The sequence below is a fragment of the Grampus griseus genome (assembly GCF_964374135.1).
Source record: "Grampus griseus genome assembly, chromosome: 19".
Taxonomy (NCBI): Eukaryota; Metazoa; Chordata; class Mammalia; order Artiodactyla; family Delphinidae; genus Grampus; species Grampus griseus.
Window position 1 is genome coordinate 45,939,635 of NC_139013.1, and position 27,483 is coordinate 45,967,117.

Genomic DNA, 27,483 nt, shown 5'->3' on the forward strand with positions numbered 1-27,483 from the left:
TCAGCAGAGTTGCAGGATATAAGATTAACACAAAAATCAGTTGTGTGTCTATACACCAACAATGAAAAATACAATAAAGGAAATTATGAAAACAATTCCAATTACTATAGCAGCCAAAAGAACAAAATATTTGGGAATAAATATAACCAAGTAGGTGAAAAGACTTGTACACTGAAAACTACAAACCACTGCTGAAGTAAATTAAAGAGTTCCAGGTATAAACACCTGGACCGCCGGTCTCTTGCCAGTGCCTGTATTTGCAGAACTGGCAGTCAATATGCAAAAGAACACACTGATGCAGTTCACACAGATCAGCCTCACAGGGTACTGAGAGGGATGGGAAAGAAGGGGAGAGTGAATCTGGAGAGTAAATGGCAAGTATCTAGCCTATCTCATAATTCCTATGTCTGATGTCTTTGTTGGTATATTTGTTGCATGTTGTTTCTATCAGCGTTTACTCATGGTGCCTTCTTTCCCTGTGTGTTTTGTTTTGTTTTTATTGTGAGCTTATAGTCCTTGGAATTTTATCTGTGGGAATTTTTTTTTTTTTTTTTTTTTTTTTTTTTTTTTTTTTTTTGCGGTCGCAGGTCTCTCACTGTTGTGGCCTCTCCCGTTGCGGAGCACAGGCTCCGGACGCGCAGGCTCTGAACGCTCAGGCTCAGCGGCCATGGCTCACGGGCCCAGCTGCTCCGCGGCATGTGGGATCTTCCCGGACCGGGGCACGAACCCATGTACCCTGCATCGGCAGGCAGACTCTCAACCACTGCGCCACCAGGGAAGCCCTGTGGGAATTTTTTGAGGCCCGGATTGAAGCTACATATTTTTCCACCAAAATTTATAAGTGCTTCTCCTGAGAGCCTTGTGGCTCCACCTGTCAGGGATATTTTACACTAAAATTTTGACTTGAGGTGTTTCAAACCACACAGTTTATGTGAATCCACGCTTCAGACCACCATGAGAGCTATGCTTGGGGTTCTATATTCTCAAAAGAGCTTTTTCTCCACTCCATGCAGGTAATTTTACTTGCAGTGCCCTGGGAAGGTGGTTTTACTTCTGGTTTGCTCTTCCACTGCGGATCTAGCCTTTTGGGGTCTGTAGCAGACATGTCTGGGATCCTTGTCATATCCCTTCAGTCCACCTCTGGTCTTAACCTCAGTTGTGGTGGAAGGTTCTGTGGGAACTCAGCCACAGTTCTGGTGGATAATTCCTAGCAAGCTCACACTCAGCTTGTACTGACTGCATCCCACTTCAATTGCACACATCTGTCTTTCTGCTTTTGTTCCAGGACCTTTGTCAAAGCCAAGGAATCTGGTTGCGTTGCATGCTGGGACAGCACATCAGTGAGAAGGGTGTTGACACCAATGCTCAACCAATAGGAGAGGAAGCTGTGGGTAAATGTTCCAGCCTCTTGTCCTTTAGGTGGACAATTCTGGCAGGTATTCTGTCTGCTTCTCAAGATGCCCCTGTGGAATCCGTATGAGAACTTCACATACTCATTCTTATTTGGCTCCCCCACTGTCTAATCTTTCCCAATTTCTCACTCTTTATTTCTGCAATTGCCTCCCAAATAAACTACATGCATGAATGTTCTTGTTTTAAGGTTTGCTTTTTAGGGAACCTAAATGAAGACAGCCCCCTACCTTTATGCTTTTGCCAAAATGATATTTTTTCTTCTTTTTCTTATCACTCCTTCTTCCACCTCCCCCACTATAAGCTAATAAGGTGTCTGGGATGGAGTGCAGATGAGACTCTTGGCATTTTCCAAATTTCACATTCATCCTGTAGCAACCTTAATAGGTAACAGTTCTTCATTGTGCCGTTATTACCTCATTGTAAAGAAATCTCCATCTTGTTTTGCAACCATCATATCTTTATAGAAAGTTAGAACTGGAAAGTTCATATGTATAGTTCCATCTTCCTCTCAAAAACAGTAGATGAGACAAAACAGTAAGTTAAGAGAACAGGTAAGGTGGAAAAGTGATGGAATTTTACAATCACAGACATCTGATTTCCAGTCATAAGGGGGCAGAGCCGCATGCTGTCACCAGAGGGCAGCAGAGGCCAGGGAACCGGTGGAAAACCAAATCCAAACAATGTAACCTGCCAGAGATCTGACAGAGATAAGACTAACACTTATTGGGGCCTGTTACAAGTTAGGCTTTGCGCTGAGCACAATTAGAAACAGTACAAAGTTCAAAGACAGAGATGGGAGGCTAGAGCCAATGCAGGAGTGGAACAGAGTCAAGTTAAGAGGGTGGTTCTTCAGGTCAGCTGAGAAACGCCCAAAGACAGCATGTCTGGAGGTAGAGCGATGCCAGAAATAAAGATAACGGCTATGGCCCTGTCCACTGCCAGGGCAGCTGGGTTGTTGCTAGAGAATCAGGTAAGTTGCTAGGGTCATTGAGAGTCAGTCAACCTGCGTATTTACTTTACACTGATCAGAATTTAAATGGCCCTTCGCCCACGTAAACATTAAACTTGCTTGATGATTTTTCTGTCTTCTCCCACTACAGAAATAATCACGTGCTCCAAGCTTCAGGCTTTCCCATCATGCTAGATGCGCTGGCATCTTGATAATGTCCCTTGCTGGCTTTAGCATCTAATCTTTGACTCCTCCTTGGGTCTCTTGCACTTGAAGATAAAATTCTCTGACTCCAGAAGGGACTGCACTGTGAGTGCCAACTGGCTTGAGGTTAAGGGCACTTTCTATATGGTTCTCTTCTGTAGGATGGGGCTCATTCTCTCCCTTCCAAGGCCTTGTGGAAATTCCTAACCCCCTGGAAAGTTCTAGCCAGCACAGTAGGAAGCTCTGGGGGAGTCTGTCCAATATTCACTGAGTGGACCTTTTCATTAATAGATTGGCTTGTTTTTTGTTTCTTTTTTCCCCCTAAATCTTCTCATTACCATGCTACAAACTCACATAGATTTTGACACTTCTTACTAGCTCTGTTTTTTTTTTTTGCGGTACGCGGGTCTCTCACTGTTGTGGCCTCTCCCGTTGTGGAGCACAGGCTCCAGACGCGCAGGCTCAGCGGCCATGGCTCACGGGCCCAGCCGCTCCGCAGCATGTGGGATCTTCCCGGACCGGGGCACGAACCCGTGTCCCCTGCATCGTCAGGCGGACTCTCAACCACTGCGCCACCAGGGAAGCCCTGTTTTAATCTTTTCAAAGAATTTTTTTTCCAATTAATGTTTTGCTCAAACTTGCTCATCTTAGGCCTGTCTCTGGTGGACTCACATATTTATAACTAGTTGATCTCTTCCTTTACTCCTGCTTTTTCTTTCTTCCTTCCCCTGGGGAGTGATGCTCCATGGTTGGATTCCCAACAGCATCTAGGGAATGGAGGATGGATTTCTGCTGCTTCGATGGCCTGATTCCAGGAGCTTGAGGGAGGATTGGCTCAGACAGGTCACCCTAACCTTTAGGCTGGGAGCTGCTCTCTCGAGCAGGGAGAGGCAGCAGGAGCAGGGGCCCCTCCATGTGGCCACAGTCTCGCCAACATCAGCTTGCCTCCACTTTCATTTTTGCCTCTGCATCCTTGTGCAGGCGAATGCAGAGCCCACCTCTGCCGCACCTACTGAATGAGACTCTGAGTGTTGAGGACTTGGATCTGTGGTTTGATAGGTTCCATAGGTGGTTCTGATGTGGTGGCTTGGGACGATATCCTGGGAAACTGTTTCACCCAGACTGAGCTGGCCTGAAGTTCTAGTTCCTACATTGGGCATTTGTTGCTGGAGCCTTAGAAAAGTCAACTAGAGTCTTAGCTGTGGTCTGATAAATTCCAAAAGAAACACCTCCTCTGTTGTGTACCAAGGCAGTTCGTGGGAGTGATGCCCCCTTATGCCCACCTCCAGGTATAAGCAGTGAGGGAGAGATGCTGTCTGCAGAGAATTTAAAAACAGTAACGAGGGAATTCCCTGGTGGTCCAGTGGTTAGGGCCTCGCGATTTCACTGTGAATGGCGTGGGTTTGATCCCTGGTCAGGGAACTAAGATCCCGCAAGCCCCGAGGCAGTGGCCAAAAAAAAAAACCAAACAGTAATAAAATCGAATAAAAAGATAGGGGTTGGTCTGATTTTTATCATCACTATACCCCAGCAAGTCTACACAACCTGGTCAGCGATCGAATAAATACTCCTTCCTGCTCAACCAGCCACACCCCCCAAACCCTTCTGCGCCTCCCTGGCCTCGACCAAGTCTGGTGAGTCGCCATCAGAAAGTAACATCTCATCTTTTTTGGTTTCTTTTCCAATGTGTTTATTTTTCAAAATATACAATTTATTTACACCTTTATTTCACAACGGTAGTTTGTATATTTATTCCAAAATCTTTAAATAACCCCGCAGTAAACAGTACAAATCACAGGATCGGTCAAACTGCTTCCCTTTAGCCTTTACACACATCGAGTTTTTAAAAAGTTTCAAGTAGTAACGGTTTGTGGGTAAGAAGGGAACAAAAATAAGACAAAAACGTTTTTACACAAGCTCGACATGTAGGATTAGAAAGGGCAATCTGAGCAGCTACTTGGTCTGGGGCCCGACTAAGGGTATTTATAGAGTTTATAAATAAGACCCTCTTATGAGCAGCGAGGGTTTTGGTTATGAGGAAGAAAGGGGGGGAACCTCGTCCGCTGGGGTGGAAGGGGCTGGGAGATAAGGCACCGCATCAAGGCTTCTTCTCGGCTTAAGGAGGCACTGGCTGGAAGGGTCCTGAGTGAGGCGGGCAGGGGCCCACTTCTGCCAGGTGGAGGTCGAGAATGGCTGGGGACAGGATGGGGCTCCCATCCATGGAGAGGTCTCTTCAGCCTCCCTTGGAGAAAAGCTTTGTGATTCTGGAGGCGGAGAGACGGCTAGAGCAGCTGGTACTTCCTAAAGAAAGGGGCGTGGGCTCCCTCCAGCCTTGAGACCCGCAACAGCTACTCTCAGCCCACCTGCACAGACAGGTGAGGGCCAGGCGTGTGGGCGCTGGATGTGTCACAGCCCGAGGCATCTGGTGATGCAGCTGGCATTTGTCATTGGCAGGGGACAAAGGTGCTGCCCCAGGATTGGGGATGGCCTGTAGGAGGCTTCCTGCTTTCTCCTCTTCGGACAGTGCTTCATCCACCTCTGTGTCCTCCAGTCCTCAGGAGAACAGCCTGAACCACCACACACTCCCCGGCGACAGAAGGTGGGGAAGACGAGGGCCACGGCCCTGCAGACCCCGCTCTTCACTGTTAACACTGGCAGCTCCAGGGTGCTAAGACACAGGCGGGACACCAGCTGGTCCCAGGGGTCAGTTGCCTTCACTCCCCTTAGGAAAGTCCCCACTGGCTGGGTCCTGAAGCAGTCCTGTGGGCTAAGGCACTGGGCGGTGGTGTGAGTGAAGAGGCTGGGATGCTCCAGGAAAGAGCTAGTCCCTGAGGGCCAGTGGGCCACCAAGTGGACGTGACCCTCCTGTGCTGGGTCAGGACGGCAGTCTCAGGGTTAGCCTCGGGCTTCAGGGTTTCCCCAGCACCCTCCACCAAGCCCAAGGGCCGCACAAAGCCCTCACTGCCTGGTCAAGCAAACCTTCTTTGCAGGGTCTGGACGGGGGTGGACTGGGGTAGGGGCCACAGCGGGGCTGAGGGCAGGACAACAGGGCTGGGAGTTGTCACTGTATCTTCGGGTGGGGTTCTTCCAGAATAAGGGTGTGGAAAAAGTGATCCCAAAATTTAGTGCTGATGCCAAATCCTAGAGAGGGAGACAAATGGGGAGAAGATGAGGCATTCTTGAAGGAGTCAGTCTGCTTGGAAGGGAGCCTAGCTGGGGCTAGCACGTGGGGAAGATTTCAACATAGTCCCCGATGGCCTTTCCAACTCTCAGGGCCATTCTGGCAGGAGTCAAGAGCAGGGTACCAGTGTTTCTAGACTCCCAAGGATACCGTTGGAATAACCCCAAATTTCTTATCTGGCCTGGCTTCCTGGGAGAGCCTGGCTGCTGCCTGCCTCTTCCTCTCTCTGCCTCACACTCCAGCCGCCTCCTTCTCTTTGAAGATGCCAAGTTCATTCCTGCTTCAAGGCTTCGCACCTGTTGCTCCTGGGAGGCTCTTTCTCCAGACATTGGATGCTGGCTTCTCCTAATTCAGGTCTCAGCTCTAATGACGTCTCTGCAGTGACACCTTCCTGGACCACTTTAGCTAGCATTCTGCTGTCCAGCAGGGTAGCCACTAGCCCATGTGACTTCTGAGCACTGGAAATGTGGCCTGAGCTATGGAGGGACTAAATTCCCAGTTTCATTTAATTTTAATTAACTAACATTTCAATGCAAAAAGCTATACTCGATTCAGTTACTGGAGAACTTTTAGGCACGTTTGGAGCAGCTCATGTATGTGAATCTACTTTTTTGACTGTAAATTTTATAAACTCTAAATATGGATCAAGTATTTCCAATGAACATTTAGCCCTTGAATGGTGACAGGCTTGTACGTGCAAGATACACACCGGATATCGAAGACTTAATAGAAGGAAAGAATGTAAAATTTCTCATTAACAATTTTATTTTTTTTGGCCACGCCGCACGGCTTGAGGGATCCCAGTTCCCCAACCCGGGATCAAACCTGGGCCCACGGCAGGCTGAGTCCTCAGGCTGAAAGCTCTGAGTCCTAACCACTGGGCCTCCAGGGAATGCCCAACAATTTTTATATTGATCACACGTTGAAATGATAATATTTTGGTTGTATTTGGCTTAATAAACTATATGATTAAAATTAACTTCACTGGTTTAATTTTACTTGTTAATGTGGCTACTAGAAAACGTAAAATCCCATCTGTGACTCATATTCTAGATTATTAAACAGGGTGGGTCCCCTCTCCTGCTGACATGGTTTCTCTAACATCACTTTGCTTTATTTTCTTTGTGGCACTTATCACTGTCTGAAACGGTCTTTGCTATTTACTGGTTTCCTTGTTTGTCTGTCTCTGCACAGCCCCCTGCACCAGGGACTAGGATGGGAGTTCCACGCTTGCCTTGCTGACTGTGTATCCCCAGAACCGTGCCTGGCCCTGGCTAGAAGCTCAGGGGTAGCTGTCAAATAAGAAATGAACAAACGAGGAAGTGGGGAGGCACCGGCAGGTCCTCACCTGACTGCTGATGTGCAAAGTGGTGCTTGACGTGGTGGGCCTTCAGGTTGTACAGGTAGGAGCCCTTGTGCGGGGAGCCGAAGTGCAGATAGTAGTGGATCATGTCGTAGATGACGTAGCCCAGGAGGCCACCTGCAAACACAGTGCCCCCCACCGCCTCGGGCAGGATGAGCCGTAAGAACACGTAGAAGAAAGCTATCACCAGAGAGGCTGGCACAGGGGGGAAGACCAGGCGGGACTCGTCGAAGGGTGCCTGTGGATGGAGGGGCTCATGTGTCAGGACGCAGCCCGGGGCCCCAGGGCCTGACTGTGGTCACACACAGCATGCCGGCCCAGAGGTGCTCCCATGGGGGATGGGGCAGAGCAGCCCAGACAGTCCAGGGAGGGTGTAGGCTTAGCACCCTCGGTGGCTTTGGGGAGGGTGGGCCACCAAGCCTAAAAGCCCTGGAGAGTCTGTCCCACCCCAATTTCCAAGCCAGGATGGGACCTGGAAAACCGGCCAAGAAAACGGGGCGGGGGGGTGTGATGTGGGCAGGGTGCTCGCAGAGCAGAGTCCCTCTTTATGCTGAAGAGGCCCCTGTGGCTCTGGAATTTGTTCGGTGCTAGGGAGGAGGCCCAGCCCCCCACCCCAAGTACCAGGCGGGGCACCTGGACACGGCCCGAGGGTGATGAAGGCGCACATGGTAGACGATGCTGGAAGTTAACAGGCAGGTCCCCCACCCCAGGTGGCCTTCTGTGTTCCAAGGGGGTGTTGTCACAGTGAACCAGACAACAAAAGAACCTAGTCTTTGGCTCCGGAGCTTCACAAAGCCAAGGGCCTGGCAGACAGGTAAGATTTTAGAGACTGTGTGAGCATTCTGAGGAGAGACCCTCTCTGGGCTGAAAGAGGAGAGAGAGAAATCAGGCGACAGAGAAAGAGCAATATACCGATGTGGGCCTCCCTCCCCTCTGACCAGGAGCAGCAGGACTTGCTGGCCATGTGCCCGAACACCAGCTCCAGGACAAAGAAGGAAGGAAGGGAGGGGGGAGGATGGAGACCCTGGGATAGGCTGAGAACAGCATGGTGCAGGGACAGAGAAGCAGCAGGGAGACACAACTTCCTCTGGGCAGACCTGGCTTCCAATCCCAGCTGCTGGGACCATCATGTTGCCCTTGAGGAGCCCCAGTGGGGTGGATGGCTGACAGCACAGACTCTGGATTCCGCAGGGGACAACATCCAGGTGTGACCTTGGGTGAATTCCTTAGTTCCTTTATTTCCCCAAGCCTCAGTCTGCCAGTCTGTGGAATGGGGAGAACTGTAGCACCAGCTTCAGAATGAAGCTCCACAAGGGCAGTGATTCTGGACTGTTTTGTTCAATGGTGTCTAGAACGGTGCCCGGCACATAGTGAGCACTTAAGTGAGCCTTTACTGAATGAATGAATAAATGAAGGAATGAAGTTGTTGTGAGGATTCAAGTTGGACACACAGGCTCACTCTGTCCATGCCCGGTGCAGGTGAGGACCCAGTCACACCCAGTCACATTTCCCCTCGCTCTCAACCTGACTCCCACCAAGATGGGCAGCTCCCATGGGCGGGACCCGGGTGAGAGCCTGCCCTGCTCACCTTGTGGTGCTGGCCGTGCATGATGAAGTGCAGCATGATGAGGTAATAGCTGTCGTTAGGGGGCTTCATGTGGAACAGGAAGCGGTGGATGAGGTACTCTACTAGGCTCCAGAGGAGCAGCCCCAGCATGAAGAGGCCCGGGAACGTGGACTCAGGCATGGCTACCGAGTACTCTGCAGAGGGTCAGGAGAGAGGCAAGGTCAGGGCAGACAGCCCCAGGGCACAGCGGTGCCTGGTAGCTCCAGAGGTCCTGTCTCAAGGTCCTGTCACCTTAGGAGCTGCTGCCCTTTGCCCAGCAGCTATGGGGCCCAGCCCCACTATTAGGGCCTTTGAATCAAAATGGGAAGGAGGCTGTGACGATCTATGTCGGGCTTAGGAGAAGTCCTCTCAGAGGGACTATTGATGTGCGGTATTACATGGATTTCCAATGTTGAACCACCCTTGCATTCTGGAATAAATCCTATTTGGTGGTGGTGTATAATCCTTTCATATGTTCTAGGATTCAGTTTTCTAGTGTTTCGTTGAGGGCTGTTGCATCTATATTCGTCAGTGATATTAGTTTGTAGTTTTCTTTCTTGTGGTGTCTTTGTCTGGCTTTGGTATTGGAGTAAGATTTGGTTAGACATCTGAGATCTTCCTTAAAGCAACTGTAAGAGGAACAGCTATGGCCAGCACTGGACCTTTACCTGGTGCTATGGTCGAAACATGTTCCCTCAAATTCATATGTTGAAACCTAACCCCCAAGGTGATGGGAGGTGATTAGGTCACGGGTGAATAGGACTAATTCCCTTATAAAAGAGGCTCGAGAGAACTCTTCCCCTTTCTGCCGTGGGAGGATACAATGAGTCTTTGACCTAGAAGAGGGCCCTCACCTGACCATGCTGACACCCTGATCTGGGACTTCCAGCCTCCAGAATCGTGAGCAATTCATTTCTGTTTTTACAAGCCACCCAGTCTGTGATGTTTTGTTACAGAAGACTGAACGGACAAGGAAAAAGTGACCTTGCCCCAGCGGCGTGGAGGAGAGGGAGGGGCGATTCTGATGAAGCCAGCAGAGCTGGGGGGCTATTGGTGGAAGATGCTAACCACCAGGGAGTGGGGGGCCAGGAGGGCCAGGAAAACCCAAGGAGAGATGGGTTCATGAACAATACTTCAAATCATAGCATATGAGGAAGATGCGAAAAACCTGAAGATGATTGGCCCGGAGACCAGAAGACTGGAGAGATGTAATTATCATGAAGTGTGAGGCTCCCCATGCCCAGCCCTCGGAGGACAGCCTGCAGTCCTTCCGGCTCTCGTTTCTTTTCTCTACTTCATCCATTCTTCGACTTCACCGACACTTCAGCTCTTGTCACAGTTTTCTTCATGTCTATGCTCACCCTCTTAGCTCTACTTCTTTTCTCCACAAGCTATTGCTTTGGCTATACTGGCTCTCTCTTTTAAAAAGGAGCAGCTTTATTGAACTATAACTCACATATCTTACAATTCACCCATTTCAAGTGTACAATTCAATGGTTTTTAGTATACTCAGAGTTGTACAACCATCACCACAATTTTAGAACATTTTTGTCACCCCAGAAAGAAACCCATTACCCATTAGCAGTCACTACTCATTTCCTCCACCCCCTGCCATTTCCCAGAGCCAGGAATCCCCTAATCTACTTTCTGTCTATTGCATCTGCCTATTCTGTATATTTCGTATCCATGGACTCATCCAGTATGTGGTCTTTTGTGACTGGCTTCTTTTACTTACAGTATTTTCAAGGTTCATCCACGTGGTAGTGTGTATCAGAACTTCCTTCCTTTTTAAGGCTGAATAATATTCCTTATTAATACGGATGCACCACATTTGTTTATCCACTCCTCAGTTGATGGACAGCTGGGTTGTTTCTACTTTTTGGCTATTATGAATAATGCTGCTGTGAACATTCATGTGCGATTTTTTGAGTGGACGTATGTCTCCAGTTGTCTTGGGTATATGCCTAGGAGTGGAATTGCTGGCACCTACTGCAACTATGTTTAACTTTTGGGGAAACTACCAAACTGTTTTCTAAAGCTAGCCATTCTTTTTTTTTTTTTTTTTTGCTGTACGCGGGCCTCTCACTGTTGTGCCTCTCCCGTTGTGGAGCACAGGCTCCGGACGCGCAGGCTCAGCGGCCATGGCTCACGGGCCCAGCCGCTCCACGGCATGTGGGATCTTCCCGGACTGGGGCACGCACCCGTGTCGCCTGCATCGGCAGGCGGACTCTCAACCACTGCGCCACCAGGGAAGCCCGACCACTCTATTTTTGAGTCTGTAACCCCGTAAGTTCCCATCCTGAGGTTTATGAATACCCAGAGTCCTCGGTCGGATTTCAGAGTGAACCTGCTGACGTGGTATCCCAAACGATGCATCTGCGTGCATCTTTCTGGGGGTTGAGTCCACAAATTTTCAGATCCTCCAAGGAACTGGAACCAACAAGGTTTGAACACACAGCTCCACTCCCTGCCTACTGGGATACTTGGCTTTTCTCCTCTTCTCTAGATGCCCTTTGTCAGGCTCCATCGTGGAAACTGCCTCTGTCCCCAGGGTCAAAACCTTGACCCTTCCCTCTTATATGCGCTCTGTTTGATCTAGGATGTCAGCCGCACCTGCCTGCTGACAAGCCCCAGATCTATGCCTCCAGCTCAGCCCTGGACGGCCGCTTGCTACTGGGCATCTCCATGCAGCTGTCCACAGCCCCGCCTCCAAGGTCAGCAGCTTCCAAATGAAGCCAATCATCTTCTTCTTCCTTCCTGCCCACCCTGTCACCTCAAGCTGCACCTCAGTGCGGGGGTTAATGACTTCCACACATTACCTAAGGCTCAACTTATTCCTGTCTCCTGCGTCCAACCTGTCACCAAGCTCTGTCAGCTGCCTCTCCTTAATATCTTCTGGCAAAATAAAAAAAAAAGCCAGACACAAAAGACCACATACTGTAGGAGTCTATTTACATGGCATGTCCAGAATAGGCAAATGTAGAGAGACAGAAGTAGACTGGTGGTTGCCAGGGGCTGGACAAGGGGGGAATGGGGAGCAGAAGCTCAGTGGGGGTGGCGTTTCGTTTTGGGGTGATGAAAACCTTTTGGAACTAGACAAAAGTGGTGGTGGCACAACATTGTGAACGTACTAAATGCCACTGAATTGTTCTCTTCAGAATGGTTCATTTTATGTTATATGTATCTCACCTCAATTTAAAAAAGAATCTCTTGGGTCAGTTCACTGCCCTGACGCCCCCACTACCTCATCACCCGGTGGCTGCATCAGCTTCCTACTCCAACTCTCTGCCCCTACATGCTGTTAAAACCCTCCTGTGGTGCCTTGTTCTCTTTAGGTAAAGTCCAAACCCCTAGCCTGGCACTCGAGCTCGCTTGAGACCCAGCCCTGCCAGACACATCCCTGCCTCATTGCCCCATCACCCTGTACGGGGGCCAAACCGAACCACCTGTGGCTCCTGAGGTGCCCGCGTTCCCCACCCACACATATCTTTTCCTTCGCTGGAATTCCCTCCCTCCCCTCCTTACCCCACGTGTCTCCTCCTGTGAGAAGCCTCTGCAGACACCCTTTGCCCCGACCTGGGCCGGGTTTGAGGCCTGCCACATCATCCTTCCTCATGTTGAGCTATGGCTGCCATTTTACCCACTTGTCCCCACCAGGTTGTGAGCATTTTATGGGCAGAGTGGGCATTTTGTTCTGTATCTCCTGTGCTTAACACAGCAGGTGCTCAGACACTCGTGAGATTCGTGGGCCAGCCCAAGTCTCTCTGGAGGGCTGGACAAAGATGAGATTTGACCCGTACTGCTCTAAGGGCAGAACAGGGGCAGCCTCTGGTTCTGTTTAAGAAAGCACTTCTGAAGGACTGTGCCCAGTCTGAATGACCACAGGGAACTAGTGAGTAAGGAGAGAGCCCAGGAAGGTGAGGAGGAGAGGTGACTTTCCTGCTCTGTGGACCAGATTCCAGGCCCAGGGCCGTTCTGATAGACGGTTCCAAATGAGTCTCTAAGCTAAGAAAGGATTTTTCACACCTTGCCTGGAACGTAACACAACGCAGCTAAGGTTCAATCCCCAAAGGACCCAGCCAATCTTTCTGAAATCAGGCGTTGAGCTGGTCTGACATTTCTCATCAGTGGGGCCTGCTGTGTCCACATCTGGCATGAGACACATGGCTGACAGCACTCCCTGTCAGTAGCCATCCAGCCCTGGCTGGGCTGCTCTGGTTGGCCAGGTCCCACTTTGAGGGAAGGCTGGACACCTCTGGGGTCTTTCAGGACACTCTGGTGAAGTGCAGGGAGCCTGGGCTTTGGATTTGCAGACCGGGGTTCAGATCCCGGCTCTGTACCATCTACGTGTTTTCTCAACAGTAAAATATCCTATCACTTGTGAAGGGCTGTTGCTAAGACAGAGGGAATATAACACCTGATTATGTGATAAATATATATCTTATATATAAGAATAATATACTGTATATTAATACTTATCATAATAATATAATATGCCTCATATATAACAAGAAGCTACTATAATTTTTAAATATAATGAGTCAAAGTACATCTAAGTTCCACACAGTCCTCCTTGTGCTGTGTTTTCTCAGTTCTCCTTGCAGGGCTCTGGAGGGTCCCTGGTTGGGGGAGAAGGAGTTTCCCAGCTCCCCCGCCCCAGAGTGCAGGAGCCCTTCCTCGCTGTGTAGCTCTCTTGTCAGCAGGGAAAGGACTGGACATACAGAAGCATTCCCTGGCCACAGACTTTGGTCTTGACCTTTGCTGGGGCTCCCACCACAATTGCATGGAGGCCTGAATCCTTGCCTAGGACGCTGCTCTGCACTCACTCTAATGCGCCTCCGGGAACTGTGCTGGGGGCCAGCCTGGATGTGCAGAAGCCCTCTGCTTTCCAAAGCATTTTCACACACGCACCGAGGAATCTCAGCCTTGCACTGGTGTCTCCACGCAGCTTCCACTGTTCCTTGGCACCCTGAGTCTCCTGCATTTACTCCAGTGCACCCTTTGTCCAGCAGCTGTGCTGGGACCCTGCTGAGTTTCCACTCGCCTTGCTTTGTGGCTCTATTCTTTTCTGCCTGTGGCCTGTGCCTTGCCTGATGAGCTGCAGGTGAGGGAGGCGTGTGCGGCTCTCATGCCACCATCGCTGGCATCATGGTCACAGCCCCGTTAACCCCCTACACTAGACCTTTATTAGACAGCACATTTCAGCTCTCTGCAGAGGCCCGTGGTTCTGATGAAGCCATCGAATCACCCTCCCTGCCTCGCAGAAGAGTCCCCTCCTATAGGTCAAGGCTCCGCCCGCCCCCTCACCCCAGCATCACCCCCGTCAGCCCATCAGGCCGGAGCTGGTACCGAGTGGCATCTCTGGAGGAATCCTGCAAAGGGACCTGGGCCAAAGCTCTGGCATCCCATTCCCCCTCTGGCCCCAGCCCTGGCGGCCCTGCCACTGTTGGTGATTGTTAGGGGAGCGCCCGGCAGACAGTGGGTGATTCAGTGAGCAGGCCGTCTCAGCAACAAGCCCTGTGCTGTGCCTGAGCTATTCAGCGTGGGCAGAAAAGGGTAACCTTGGCTCGAGGGGTGCACACATTAACCCTTGGGGACCGGGAGCAGCCTGGGCTCTGGGGGACTTCCTGCAGCTGGCTCAGCACCTCCCCATCCTGGACCAGGTGGGAAAACTGGGGCTCTAGGTGCTGTGGCTGTGGCCCCTCTCATCTAAACCATTCAGCCCTCAACTTCTGCTCCTGGGCGAGGCAGGCAGGAGAGAGCCTCGGAGTGTGGAGAGAAGGAGCCTCTGTCTGGCAGCGACAGGGGTTCAGAGGCTCATAGTTGGGAACATGACATGTGATCAGGAGAGGAAAGCCCACCTGAGCTATTCCCAGCACCCCTCTCCCACCTGTCCCCCTACCCGGCCTCTGTCTGAGCCATTTGCCATAGGCAAGCACTTCCCCAAGGCAGGTTCTGCCAGGACGGACAGATTACCTGGGCAGGTGACAGATTACCTGGAGACCAAAGGTAGGTGATGAACTTGGGAGGCAGGCTGGCAGAAGAGGCCCAAACCTGTGGCTGCCCTGGGAGACTCAGCCTCACAGGCTCTTTGGAAGTCACCCCATGTCAGCCCTTCTCTCTGTCCCCTGCCCACCTGGGTGGCACCTAGCATCTACAGCCCAGCCACGTGACCCTGAATTGCTCACTTGACTTCCTGAGGTTCCATTTCCTTATCTCTAAAGGGGTGTACCTTTCTTGTGGGGCTGTTGGGAGGGTTAAATGAGATGGTCCCTGGAAAGCACCAGGCATGTGATAAGTGCTCAGTAGAGGTTAGTGGGTTGCTACTCTGAGTCAGGGCTTCTGCCGCCGGGCCTTTGCCCTGGGGGACATTCTAGGACACTCTGGGATCCTTCTCTCCCAGGCTCTAATCTGTGTTCTGTTCGTGAACCATTCCAAGTTCAGCTCTCTGCTGTGCCACCTGATGAAATGACTTCATTTAGTTTCCTGACGAACAATCCCAGGTCACACTTTTTCTATTCTTAGACTCAGTGAGAAACCCCATCTTTACTGTTACAGCACTTGATGAAATGATTTCATTTAGTGCCTGCTAATGTGTGGCTGGTTGTTTTTTAAAACTCATTTTGTGGAGGGTGGGGAGGTCTGACATTTCTTTTGGAAGAATATTTCTACAGATAGACCTCATTTTAAAATCTTTGTGATATGGTTTAGGGTTCTATGTTCTCAGAAACTCAGAACCAGGGAGAGCACCAAGGTTTCCAGCCTTCAGGATCCACGGGAGCAATTGAGGAAGGACCCAACATTACCTGTGGTGAAGGACGTGAAGAGTCGGACATTGCCCTGGGCGAGGGTTCGGTAGTAGGACCAACTGAGATACAGCATCAGGGGAACCCAGATGATAGGGACGCTGTACCTGCAGGAAGGTCGTCAGGGTGAGAGATATACATGCACAGAAGCTCGAGAGGGTCCAACTTCCCTAGAGACACACCTCTCAACTAGAGGGGGATGAGATGATACCAAAGCATGTGCACAAAGCATATGGAGACTTGCGGTCCAGGGGACACTGATGTGGGGGATGGGGAGGGGAGGAGGAGAGAAGCTGTGAGTCTGTCTCAGTCTCTGAGATGAATTACTGGCAGGAAAAAAAAAAAAGTCCTTCTGGCTAACAGTGCAGCTAGATGGGTGCTGACCTCTTGTGGCAGAGGGGCTAATTGCAGGCAAAATAGTCTGCCATGGGCAGGGAAGGCTAGAAACCCCTCACAGGAGTCTGGAATAGAACAGGAGTGACATTCAAAGTGGTTTCTGGCTACATGTTGGATTGTCACTCAGTGGACAAAATCATGCATACGAATGGATTATGCCTATGGCATGTTCCACTATTGCCAAGAGCTTACAGTACAGCTCTGGGCTCCAGGGAGGGATCCATTTGACTCTTCCCCTTTGCATCTGACTGGCACCATCAGGAGAGAGGGATAGCCCACCATGGTCCGAGAGCAGGGCTCACCAGACAGTCTTGCTGAGGGCCTCGACGAGATCTGAGTGGAAGAGGCGGATGGGCCTGGTCACCGGCTGGTGGACCCACTCATCATACTTCTCTCCCAAGTGGCCTACCTGCCACAGTAGGGGCTTCTGCCAGTCTACCAGGTCCTGCAAGAGATAAAGTCAAGTGGACACTTGAAATTCACACCTGTGCACATTCGTTCTCCCATCTCCTGGTTACAGCATCCTACTCCCCAGCCCCACCTCAGCATATGTGGTCTGTATGGAGCTACCAACCCTCCTGCTCCAGTGCTTGGGGACTAACTGTTCATCCCAACCCGAGGGCCACAGAAATGGGATCCAGGATAGGCCCATGGCCTAGGTTGGTGCAATGAGCCATCGGACAGCCCTCTCCTCTTGCTGGGATTGCTAGGTTGGCAGGGCATGACCCTGGAGTTGCCAGTGAAGGCTGCCTGAGGATGAAGTCAACACAGAGGATGCCCAAGCCCGGAGCTGGAGACCCTGAATCCTGGTGATGACATTTGAGTGCCTAGATTCAGCCATGCATGAAGCTTGAAGTCTTAACCAGGATTCTTTAGGTATAGGAAACAATACATTCTGTACCAGGAATCAAGTAGGCCCTTTCTCCTCCAACAAGGGCTTTCTTCTTTTTTTGTGTGGCTGCACTGGGTCTTCGTTGATGTGCACAGGCTTTTCTCTAGTTGCGGTGAGTGGGAGCTATTCTTCATTGCAGTGTGTGGGCTTCTCATTGCAGTGGCTTCTCTTGTTGTGGAGCACAGGCTCTAGGGGCATGGGCTTCAGTAGTTGCAGCACGCAGGCCCCAGAGCACGAGGGCTGCAGTAGTTGTGGTGTGTGGGCTCAGTGGTTGCAGCTCACAGGCTCTAGAGTGTGTACTCAGTAGTTGGTGGCGCATGGGCTTAGTTGCCTCGAGGCATGTGGGATCTTCTCAGACCAGGGATCGAACCCATGTTCCCTGCATTGGCAGGCAGATTCTTTTCTTTTTTTTCTTTAATTTATTTATGTATTTTTATTTATTTATTTTTGGCTGCATTGGGTCTTCGTTGCTGTGCGCAGGCTTTCTCTAGTTGCTGCGAGGAGGGGCTACTCTTCATTGTGGTGCATGGGCTTCTCATTGCAGTGGCTTCTCTTGTTGCAAAGTATGGGCTCTAGGCACGTGGGCTTCAGTAGTTGTGGCACACGGGCTCAGCAGTTGTGGCATGCGGGCTCTAGAGCGCAGGCTCAGTAGTTGTGGCGCACAGGCTCAGTTGCTCTGTGGCATGTGGGATCATCCCGGACCAGGGCTCGAATCCATGTCTCCTGCACGGGCAGGTGGATTCTTAACCACTGCCCCACCAGAGAAGTCCAAGGGCTTTCTTCTTAGTGGTGGCCTGTGTAATTCATTCATTCACCCATTCAAACAATCATTCGTTCAGCACTTTGCTTGACATATATCTATATTTCTATGTTAGTTGCTGGGAAGAATAAACAACAATGTAAGAGACCATCTTTGCTTCACATAGCTTAGTGCTGAAGCACAGTTCAGACTCTAGAGACAGGCTCTATCACTTACTGTGTGACCTTGGGGAAATTACTTGACCTCTCTGAGCCCCAGTTTACCTAGCTATGAAATGGAAGTAATAATAATGGTACCCACATAAAGTACTCAGCAAGGTGAGACATGCCAGGCAAGAAAATTTAATGGTGATGCAGGCAGGCTGAGGTTGGGAGGCAGAATGATTGGTACAAATGCCCGGGTCTAGGGTAGGAGAGGAGGGCTTTGCCACAGAACCTAGGATTTGGGTTGAGCTCATACAATATGGAATACTTGGGAAGGGGGAGAAGGGAAAGGAGGTGGGGAGGGAGTATGGGCATAGATGTGGAGTTGAGAATGATTGTGGCCCATTTGATTCCTTGACATTGGTCTGTGGGGCAGTAGAAAGAGATCTTCTGAGGGCTTTAGATGACAGAACATCCAGTATCAGGCCCAGGAGTTGTCACTTCATCTTCCAGGCTGGCTGTCTCCAAGGTAGGGATGTATGTGTACCCCAGGGATACTCACAGGCTGATCCCCAGAGGTGAGGAGAAAATATTAGAGACTCTTTTTGATATATTTCTTTCATATATAAACCATATTTGAATGTTTTCTAATGTACATAATACAAGAGTACATTAGCTCGCACAAATAATTTGTAGATAATTTAAATGGACATATAATGGAGAATGTGCTCAAAACGTTTAGTTAATAGGGATGCAAGGTCAAAAAAGTTTGGAGGCTTCAGAAGCCCTTGAAGATTTTTGATGAGTCCGTGTATTGAAGATTAATCTAGACCAAAATCAGTAAAGAAAAATGACCTTGGAGTCAGGTGACCACCTTACAAGCCTGACTCTGCCTTTTATCAGCTGTGGGATCCTGGGCAAGTGCCTTTACCTCTCAGAGCCTCTCGGCTCTCTCGTCTGTAAAGCCGGGTGTGCCTGGACCCACCACCCACAATAGGAGAGAGGGCGCCACGTGCCCAGTGTCTGGTACTCAGTGGGTGTCAATGAACGTCCAATGCAGGGCATTCGGCGGCCACTGGGGGTGACAGGGACGTGGTGTCAGGAACTGAGGGCTAACAGTCACAGAGCACTGGTTATGTGCCAAGCATGTTTCTAAACACCTGACGTGAGTTAAATCCTGTGATCCTCACTGTACCCATAACTAGGTGGGTACTTTTATTGTTGTCGTTTGCAGATGAGGAAATTGAAGGTGAGTAACATGCCCAAGGCTGCCCAGTTAAGACATTTTTGATGAATTGGCCCCTTTATTATTGGGAAATAGTCCCTGGTAATACTCCTTGTCCTGAAGTCCACTTTGTCTGATTTTAGCAAGGCTTCCTTATACTTGGTGTTTGCATGGTCTTTCTTTCCCCACCCTTTTAATTTCACCTTGCACACGCCTTTAAATTTAAAGTGCATCTCTTGCAGACAGTGTATAGTTGGGTCTTGCTTTTCGATCTAGTCAGACATTCTCTGCCTTTTAATTGGAGTATTCAGTCCATTTACGTTTAATGTTGTCTTGCTATTTGCTTTCTGTTTGTCTCCTCTGTTCTTCCCTTCTTGACTTGTTTGTGTTGATCAAGAATTTAAAATATTCTATATTATCTGCTCTGTTGGCACTTTAGCTATGCATTTTTGTATATTTCTTAGTTGCTGTTCAAAGGATGATAATATGCATCCATAGCTTATCACCATCTATCTCAAGCGAAAGCCCTGGTTTTTACATGTTCCACTTTTGCATGTTACACACGACACTTAATTCAGACTCAGCTACCTCAGACAAGAAATGTTTCCAGCTGTGGCACAGGTACGTGAACAGGCAGGCCTCTCTGTCAGCCAAGCAGTGGTTTGGGAAAATTTTTTCTGTTGATCCGTTTTGCCCTTATTTTGTAAAGCGAACAGAAAACAGCATGGGATTCATAAGCTTGATTCAGTTGAGACCCAGGAGGAAACGTCTAGGTCTAGCAGCAAGCAGGGATTCCAGTCTGAATCTAACACCCTGTTGCGAAGGGAACAGAACAGACGGACAGAGAATGTATGGAGAAGCTGGAGTCAGATGGCCGGAGAGCTGCTTGTTTACAGGCATGATGGAAACAGAGCCAGCCTCTCCTCCCAGACACAAGCGTCTCTCATTTGATGGCCTGTTGCCCACTGGATCTTTGGACATGACTTGGGTTCCTCCCTGGCTAGACCAGTGGGCACTGGCCACTGTACAAAGGGCGGACTTGCTGTCTTGAGTTGGTCCCAAGGGTCCTCTGACTTGGCTGGCTGGCCTTGGAGGGCCTGGAACCTGGGCTCTGTGTCTAGCCCCCCGTGCATTTCTGCAAGGTAGCCCTCACTGGTGCCCAGGAAGGGCCACTTCACCCTGGGGGATGAAGGACCACGGCAGAGGAATCCCAAGAAGGCTCACTTTCCTGTCTGCAAACATCCCCCTCAGTCCTCAAAGGCTGACACCTGCACTCTCCCCGCTGGCAGTCCTGCTATGCCAGGGGCAGTAAAGCTACCCTTCCACATTAAGTGTAGAAATGCAGCTTGGCTGACTTCCTCCCCACTTTGAGAAGGAGGACACTGAGGCCAGGAGGGGTCAGGTGACTCTTCAGATAAGGCTGGTTGGTCCTGTAGTAGGAGCCTCCCTTCCCGCCTCCCCCAAGCTCGTAACATCCTCCACACAATCTCCCAGGAGCTGGGACATTCACCATGGGCTCCACCCTGATTCAGACAGTACATGCACACACAGGGTGTCTCTTCTCAATTCTCTTCCAGTCGTGCTCACTGATGAGAAAGTCTCAGGTGGGTGCTAATTCAACACCTCTCGCTTGCTGGTCATTTCCAACATGGCAACTGTCTGAGAAGGGGGGATGGCAAGAGATGATGGCTCGGATCCAGTGAGGTAGGAAGGGACTCAGGATAAATTTCACTTCCTATTCTACGTGGCCGGGACCCCTTGGCCCCTTAACCCTCCCACATAAACGGCTCTCTTCCTCCAGAGCTGGTGCCTGCTCCTGGCCCTCTCCCACCCCTACTTCCTAAGGCTCAGGGGAGACAGGGAAGGCGTCAGCAAAGGTCTGCGGACCTCGGAAGGAAGCTGGGTGGGGGAAGGAGGGGGGAACAGCCCACTGATCACGCCTCCAGTTCCCAGGCATCTGGGGGTTTCCGTTGCTACCCTCACGATAGCAAATCCTCCTTTTACAGCTGTGGAACCTAATGCTCAGAGAGGGCAAGTGATTCACTCAGGGTCACCCAGCTAAAGCCAGACTGCATGGATGAGGGTGAGGATATGTCCAGAAACTGCTCTTGAGTGCACTTGTTGAGGGTGGTGGGGGGGGGCGGGCTCGAATGAACTCAAAGACCCAGAGCAACAGGCCAAGTCCCAGGGAGCACACGTGTAAGTTGTGTAAGTCGGGATGAGTTTGGCCCAAGCACCTGGTGTCCCATTCCCCTCCCCCATGCAGCTCTGTCCCTGCCCTAACGGGAGGGAGGGGGAGGGAGTCTCCCCGGGCTATGCCAGGAATGCAGCTGCAGCAGGGCCAGCGGGGGAAAAGGGCAGCCTGCTGCCCAGAGGGTGGGTGGAAGGGCGCTGCCAGGGTGGGGAGAGGGCCTCTTTTCTCGCCCCACCCGTTCTCCAGAGGCCCCTCCTCCTGGGCAGCACAGGGGCCAGGTGGCACATAACTCTTTCCAGGGGCAGCCCCAGCTCAGGAGTGGGAATCTGCTCATCCCCAGACGGGGCGAGGGGCAAACGTGGGGAGAGGGGGCAGCTGCTCTCTGTCAGCAGCTCCTCCCACCACCGCAGCTGTGAGCTGAGGCGATTGTTGAAAGAAATGTGTGCCCAAACCCCAGAGCTCACAGCTCTAGGGCAGCTTTCTGGGCCAGGGAGGTGGGGGAGGGGCTTCCAACCAGCAGGAGCAGGGGCGGGGCGGGGGACGGTGCCCGGGAAGGACGAGAATTCCAGCCACTGTTTCTGCATCCTTGTAACAGGCCCCTGGGCTCAGACTTCAGGTCCAATATTCTTGGAAGCTGGAATTTTGGAAGTTGGGGCCTCTGATGAGCTCATTTGACAGATGAGGAGACTTAGGCTAGATGCTCAGCTACACATGCTGCACCTCAGCCGCCCAGCTCCGGAGCCCGAGGTCCTAACCACGAGGCGGGGAGGCCCGCTCTCAGCTGGCTCAGGACCCCCACGGCAGTGGGTTCTCTGGCACAGAGTCTGTGAGGGGTCCAGCAGGGGTGTCTAGTGCCGCGGCTCTTGGTGGCCTTGCAGGGGTGAGTGCAGGCCTATTCCCTGAGGTCTAACTGGGGGCTCCCAGCTGGACAAGCTCCAGTCCACAGGGGCGTGTTCTGCCTTCGCTGCCCGTGCCCTATAACCTTCCCGTACCCAGAGGGGGTGGCCTCGTGCTCCCCGCTGCGAAGGTCCAGGGGATGAGAGTGACAGGGAGCGGGGTGTCGAGTGGGCCGAGGCCCAGGGAGAGAGGAAGGAGGCATGCTGTGCAGAAAGCCGGTACCACCACAGTCCTGCCCCGGGTGCCCAGCCCAAGGCCAGGCGGGGTGGTCTTTCACTGGCAGCTCACTTTCCGACACCCCACACAATACAGGGCAGGAATAATTTCCTCCTTCTTCTTGAGGGAGAAACAGGCCGCAACTGCCTGTGGTCACCCAGTGGCACCTCCTGCCCCCCAGCCAGCCTGCCTGGTGTCTCCCCGAGGGGTATTTTTTGAGCATAGCTGAGCTCTTTAGAAGAGGGGCCCAGACCTCCGGGCAAGGGGACGAGCAGGGAGGAAACTTGAGAGGCTCTGGGCCAGGAGGACAATCCTGGGGACCCCCTGTGGATCCCTCTGCAGCCAGACCCTCCACACCCCTACTCTGGGGCAGGCCAAAGGGAGAAGGGAGGCTCAAGGGGGCCCCAGGTGACTGGGGGGCAGAGTCCTGGGAAGGAAGCCAGCACCCATGGTGTCGAGGTCGGCCCTGTCCCGGGGCAGCTGCCCGAGGGGCGCTGGTTCTGATCCAGGTGTTACTTGCCCAGGTTCTCAGTGACTTATGTGAGGGTCGTGAAAGGGTAAAACTCACTGGGCAAAATCAACATCTTTGCCAGGCAGCCCCTGATGCCAAGGGCTGTGTGTGTGTGTGTGCGTGTGTGTGTGTGTGTGTGTGTGTGTGTGTGTGTAGGGGCAGGGAGGTTGGGGAGCTGCAGTTTGCTCTGTGACACCTGTTGGCGGCCTCCAGGAGCCTGAGGGAAGCAGGATGCAGAGAGGAGGTGCCAAGTTTTGAAGACACCTCCCTGAGTACCTGCTCGGCCTCCTCCCTGCCTTCTGCCACCCCCCCCCCTTCCCAGTCACAGGCCGCAAGGTCTTATTCTTGGCCAGCCACCAGGGTGGAAGGGCTCCAGGACACATGGAGGGGGCAGGGCAGGGGGCTCAGCTGTGATCCCCTACGCTAACCAGCAGAGTGACTTTGACCTTGGGCTGAAGAACTTCCTCATTAATTAAATCAGGCTCATTATCACCTTGTGTTGTTGATAAAAGATAGTATCATTAAAGTGCTTAGCCTAAAGCTCTTATCCTGTGTTTGGCACAGGGTAACAGCTCAACGAACGAAGAGTTAATCCAGTGTTAACTCCCGTTAACTGTCCCGTTAGCTGTCCAAGGGGATCTGCAAACCCCTCAAATCACACTAGTTCAATCTGGTTCCCAGGACCCTCGCCCCCTAATGGGAAGCATGCCAAGGACACAGTGAAGGAGCAAAAGAGGTCGTGGGACAAATGGAACCGGTGTGCCCAGAAGCCAGGAGGAGTGGGCGCTCTGTCTACCTCTACTGGGGTAGCTCCCGAGCTGGCTGGGTTCCAGGAAACAGGGAGAGACATGTAGCGCGTAGTGTGGGGTAAAGAGACACAACCTGGTTTCTTGTCCCACAAGGAAACTTGGGTCCTGCCCAAGAGGTGATGCAAGGTATGATTCAGAAATTGTTCCAATAAAATCCCATGCAGAGCTCGAGAGTCAGATGATACTGCACCTCTAAGCAGGGCAGGGCCCCCCGGGCTTGCTTCCTGGCCTTTCCTCCTGTCTTTTCAGAACTCTCCGTCCTCCACTCTCTGCCCCAGCACCCCCATCCCAGTTTCCCTCCCTCTTTCCAGCATGGCTGACTCTGTCCCCCAGCTTCTAGGACCAGGGAGGCTGGGCCATGGTAACCAAGACTCCCTTCCTTAGCAGCACCTAGAGGGGCTTCCAGTGAATGCAAAACATGAAGGGTTACCTTTGGCAAGTCCACCCCAGGCCCGGGAACCCCAGCTGAGACAAAGCTGCTGCCTCTTGGCCTTTCTCTAGAGCTCCTCAAGGTCCAGACCCTGGCCTGGGTCAGAAACAGATGGGGGGTCTCCCAGCCTCTCGTCTCCCCACAAAGGGGCTGGGAGAGACCACGTGGTAGATGACTGAAAAAGGGGAAAAAAGCAAGGAAAGCACTGTCCGCTCTCCCTGGGGGGTGAGTTCCTCGAGCTGGGTCTTCTCAGGGCCTGGGGGAGGCATGAAGCTGACCCCCCATTGCTCCCAGTGGGTCTCCACACCGCCTCTTGGGCCAGCCCTTGCCCCTCTCTCTCAGCCCAGGGACAAAGGAAGAGGGAGAGGAGGAAGAGAGAGAGTGTGTGTGAGAGAGAGAGAATGACAGAGGCGGGGAAGGTGAGTCAGGTATGACCAGGATGTGCTGGAGAGGAGCCTGGGCAGGGCCTGGGGAGGAGGGGGAGGGGAGGTCTCTCTTCCCCTTGGGTAGGGGCGGGGTGGATGGTGGAACAGGCCTGGGGGACTTGATCCCTCTGCCTCGTGCCCAGGGCAGCCCAGGGAAACTGGGAGGACCCCTCCCCTGAGCAGTGATCTGCCAGTCCCCAGCCAGGCTCATGTGACAGTCCTCTCCCTTCTAGGATGATTCTTTCTTGCCTCCCCACCCCAGGCCTGCTCAGCCCTCTGTAGAGTATTTTCTTTCCAACCTTCAACCCCTAAACCAAGCCCACAGATGCTGGCCCCAAGGACCCCTCTTCATGTGGTCCTTTCAGCACCGTCCACTGGCCGCTGAGCCCAGAGCTCGACATGCTGCAGCTCACTCTCTGGTCCTACCCTCATCCCCACACCTTCCTCGTCTCCCACCACAGCTCCTCCTTTTTCAAGTCGAGGTCCTGACTCCACCAGCTTCCAGGATCCTTGTCCCATTCAAGCTGGCTGTCTCCCCCTCCATCCTGCGCTCGTGCAGAACAAGCCCAGGTCCCCAAAGTTTCCAGAGAAGTCAGCCGTTTGTACTGAGACCCTCAACCTGTGCCCCCGGCCTGGGCAATGAGCAATCGTGGCTGAGTCCGGCATCAAGATCAGGAGACCAGGTCCAGTGAGCCCTCTGGGAACATACTGCGTGGCCTATGCAAGCCTTTCCCCTTGACGGCCTTCAATTTCCCTTTCGGTCACAGGCCTGCTTGAAGGGGATGGAGCACAGGACCACTTGTCCCGGCCTCTTTAGTGAAGCACCCGAAGGCGTCTTAGCCCTGGGCTGATGGGCTTCCCCAGAGGCAGAGGCGATTCCCACGTGACAGATGCCATCTCTGAGTTCCTGGGGTCAGGGCCTCAGGAGTCCTGGCAAAAGGGGCCCAGCAAACAATCAGTGGGGGCCTCCTCTGGTCACCTGTGTCCCTTGGGTGTGGTTCTTGCATCTCCCCATGTTGTAATAACATGTCTGGGGGGAGATCTGCCCTCCGCACCAGATTGTGAGCTCCCTGAAAGCAATGGCCTGTCCTGTTGGTCTCTTGTCCCCAGTGTCCAGCACAGGTTGGGGACATTTATAGACATACACACTTATGTCTATTACAGGAGGAAATGGCGACATGACATTGAGAAAGTCCTCTGACCCAGGTTGGAGGGAAATGACACCCAGGTCTGGTTCTCTCCAGAACCCCCAGGCAATGCTACCCCTCCCTCCTCTTGACTCCACTGCCACCTGTGACTACCCAGCTCCTCTAGGACTTCCCTAGCCAGAAAATGGGTGTGCCTAATCACAGCAAGATGCTGGTCTCCCAGCACCAAGAGAGGTTTGTCATCGGGCTCCGCAGCCACCTGCTGCAGAAGGCGGCAGCCCTTTCCCTGCCGGCCTCCGCAGGCTCCCGTGCCGGCCACTCCTGCGAGTGGTCGCCGGCACCTGGGGCAGCTCTGCCTTGTGCACTGGCCAAGCTGGGCGCGTCTAGGCCTCCTGACCCTGTCATCGTGCCCTTCTCAGCTGCAGGGGTCCCTGTGGGAGACCTCCCTCTGGGGTCTTTGGAGCCTGGTTCTGCACAGATCTCGTGTGTCGTTTCCCCAGACCCACCATAACCTCAGCCCAGGTTTGCTGCCCCAGGTCGTGCTTGTGAGCTGTGGGCACCTGCTCCTCGGTCCTCATCTTCCCTGGGCAAACGTCATGAATAACCATAGCCTGCGGCTCCACGCACCCTGTCCTCGGCCCTGGGAGCCCCGACCATCACCCCACCCAGTCTTGTGCCCACTACCTTGTCCCAGTCCACTGCATTGAGCTTCAGCTCCATCGCAGGGTCTGTCTTCTGAGTGCTTGCAGAGGTCACAGCCCCATTCTCCACGGAACCCTGGGGAGAGGAGACACAAGGGGATTACCCACAGTGGGCGAAGGAAGAGAACCCCCAACTGCCCCACGATGAGGCAGTCAGGAGTGGTGGGAGCACCATGGCAGGGCAGGGTGGGCGGAAATCAAGGGCACTGAGTGCACTTGAAAAAGGGTAGACACTGATGTGGGTGGTCTTATTCTCTGCACTTTTCTTCTCTCTGAAAAAGAAAATAATACCCATAAAAACAAGAGGCAAAAGATCTGGGGGAGCATAGAAGCTGGCAGAGAGACTGGAGGGAAATGAGAGCAGTGAGTGGGAATGCCCTGGCCCAGGAGATCCCTGCCAGCCTTTCCCCAGGCCCCTGACAGGTGTCAGGTAAAGAGTCACAGGGTGGCACCCAGGGGACCTGGCAGGCTCACTGGGTCACGCCCAATGACTACATCACCTGCCTCTCTTCCTGGTAATTCTACAGAGCTCGTGGGCCACAGGCTGAGCAGCTAGGTCCACACGCCCACAAGAAAGAAAGGCAGCAGAGCGTGAGGGAGCCGTCCCTCCAGGAACTCCCAGGTGTGGGTCAGCGGCCACACGTGGGGCGGGACTGGCAGAGGAGAACCCAGATGGGCTCAAGGTCAAATGGAAGGAGCAAAGAGGCAAAGGCAGAGGGAAATGGAATGTACTGGGAAAATCACATGGCTCCAGCTGGCCCTGACGTCATGTGGGGTGAGGCCGGAGAGGGCAGGCCGGCACGTAGGTAAAATGCAGGCTTCCCTCCAGGAAGGTGGGGAGAGCGCTTACCAATGGTGGGGGGTGTCCTCTGAGTCCCTGTGACTAAAGGAAGCTGTGGTGGCCATGGAGAAGGGGCCCTTGGAACCTGGATATTGGCAAGAACCCAAGAAGAGTGTTTGAGCAGCCAGTTGGGGTTTCTGTTGCTACGATTCTTACATGTTTTGCTTCCAAATGAATGAAGAGAACTTGATGGTGACAGTGACGCTGTCAGTTTCTGGGAAAACCCATATGTAACCCAAGTAAAAGCGGGCTTTCATGGTCCTGTCTTGGTCTGGGTATCTCAGTATTTTTAGTCTTTGTCACCACGCTAATACCTGAATTCTTCTCAAAAGCATCTCTGATGACCTCTTGAGGATGGAGTGGATTTTATAGT

At 52.3% G+C, this 27,483-nt stretch overlaps 1 protein-coding gene across 1 annotated transcript in view; it reads right to left on the reverse strand.

Annotated features, from left to right (window-relative positions):
- Window positions 1–4,298: 4,298 nt before the first annotated feature.
- FA2H (fatty acid 2-hydroxylase) overlaps window positions 4,299–27,483 on the reverse strand; it is a 51,725-nt gene continuing 28,540 nt past the window's right edge. The window contains exons 2-7 of the mRNA XM_082677064.1: window positions 26,253–26,345; window positions 16,221–16,363; window positions 15,523–15,629; window positions 8,699–8,871; window positions 7,096–7,348; window positions 4,299–5,707 (exon numbers count right to left, since the gene is read on the reverse strand). Coding sequence (XP_082533190.1) covers window positions 5,628–5,707; window positions 7,096–7,348; window positions 8,699–8,871; window positions 15,523–15,629; window positions 16,221–16,363; window positions 26,253–26,345 — 849 coding nt within the window. The 3' untranslated portion in view covers window positions 4,299–5,627. The remainder of the gene's footprint in view (window positions 5,708–7,095; window positions 7,349–8,698; window positions 8,872–15,522; window positions 15,630–16,220; window positions 16,364–26,252; window positions 26,346–27,483) is intronic.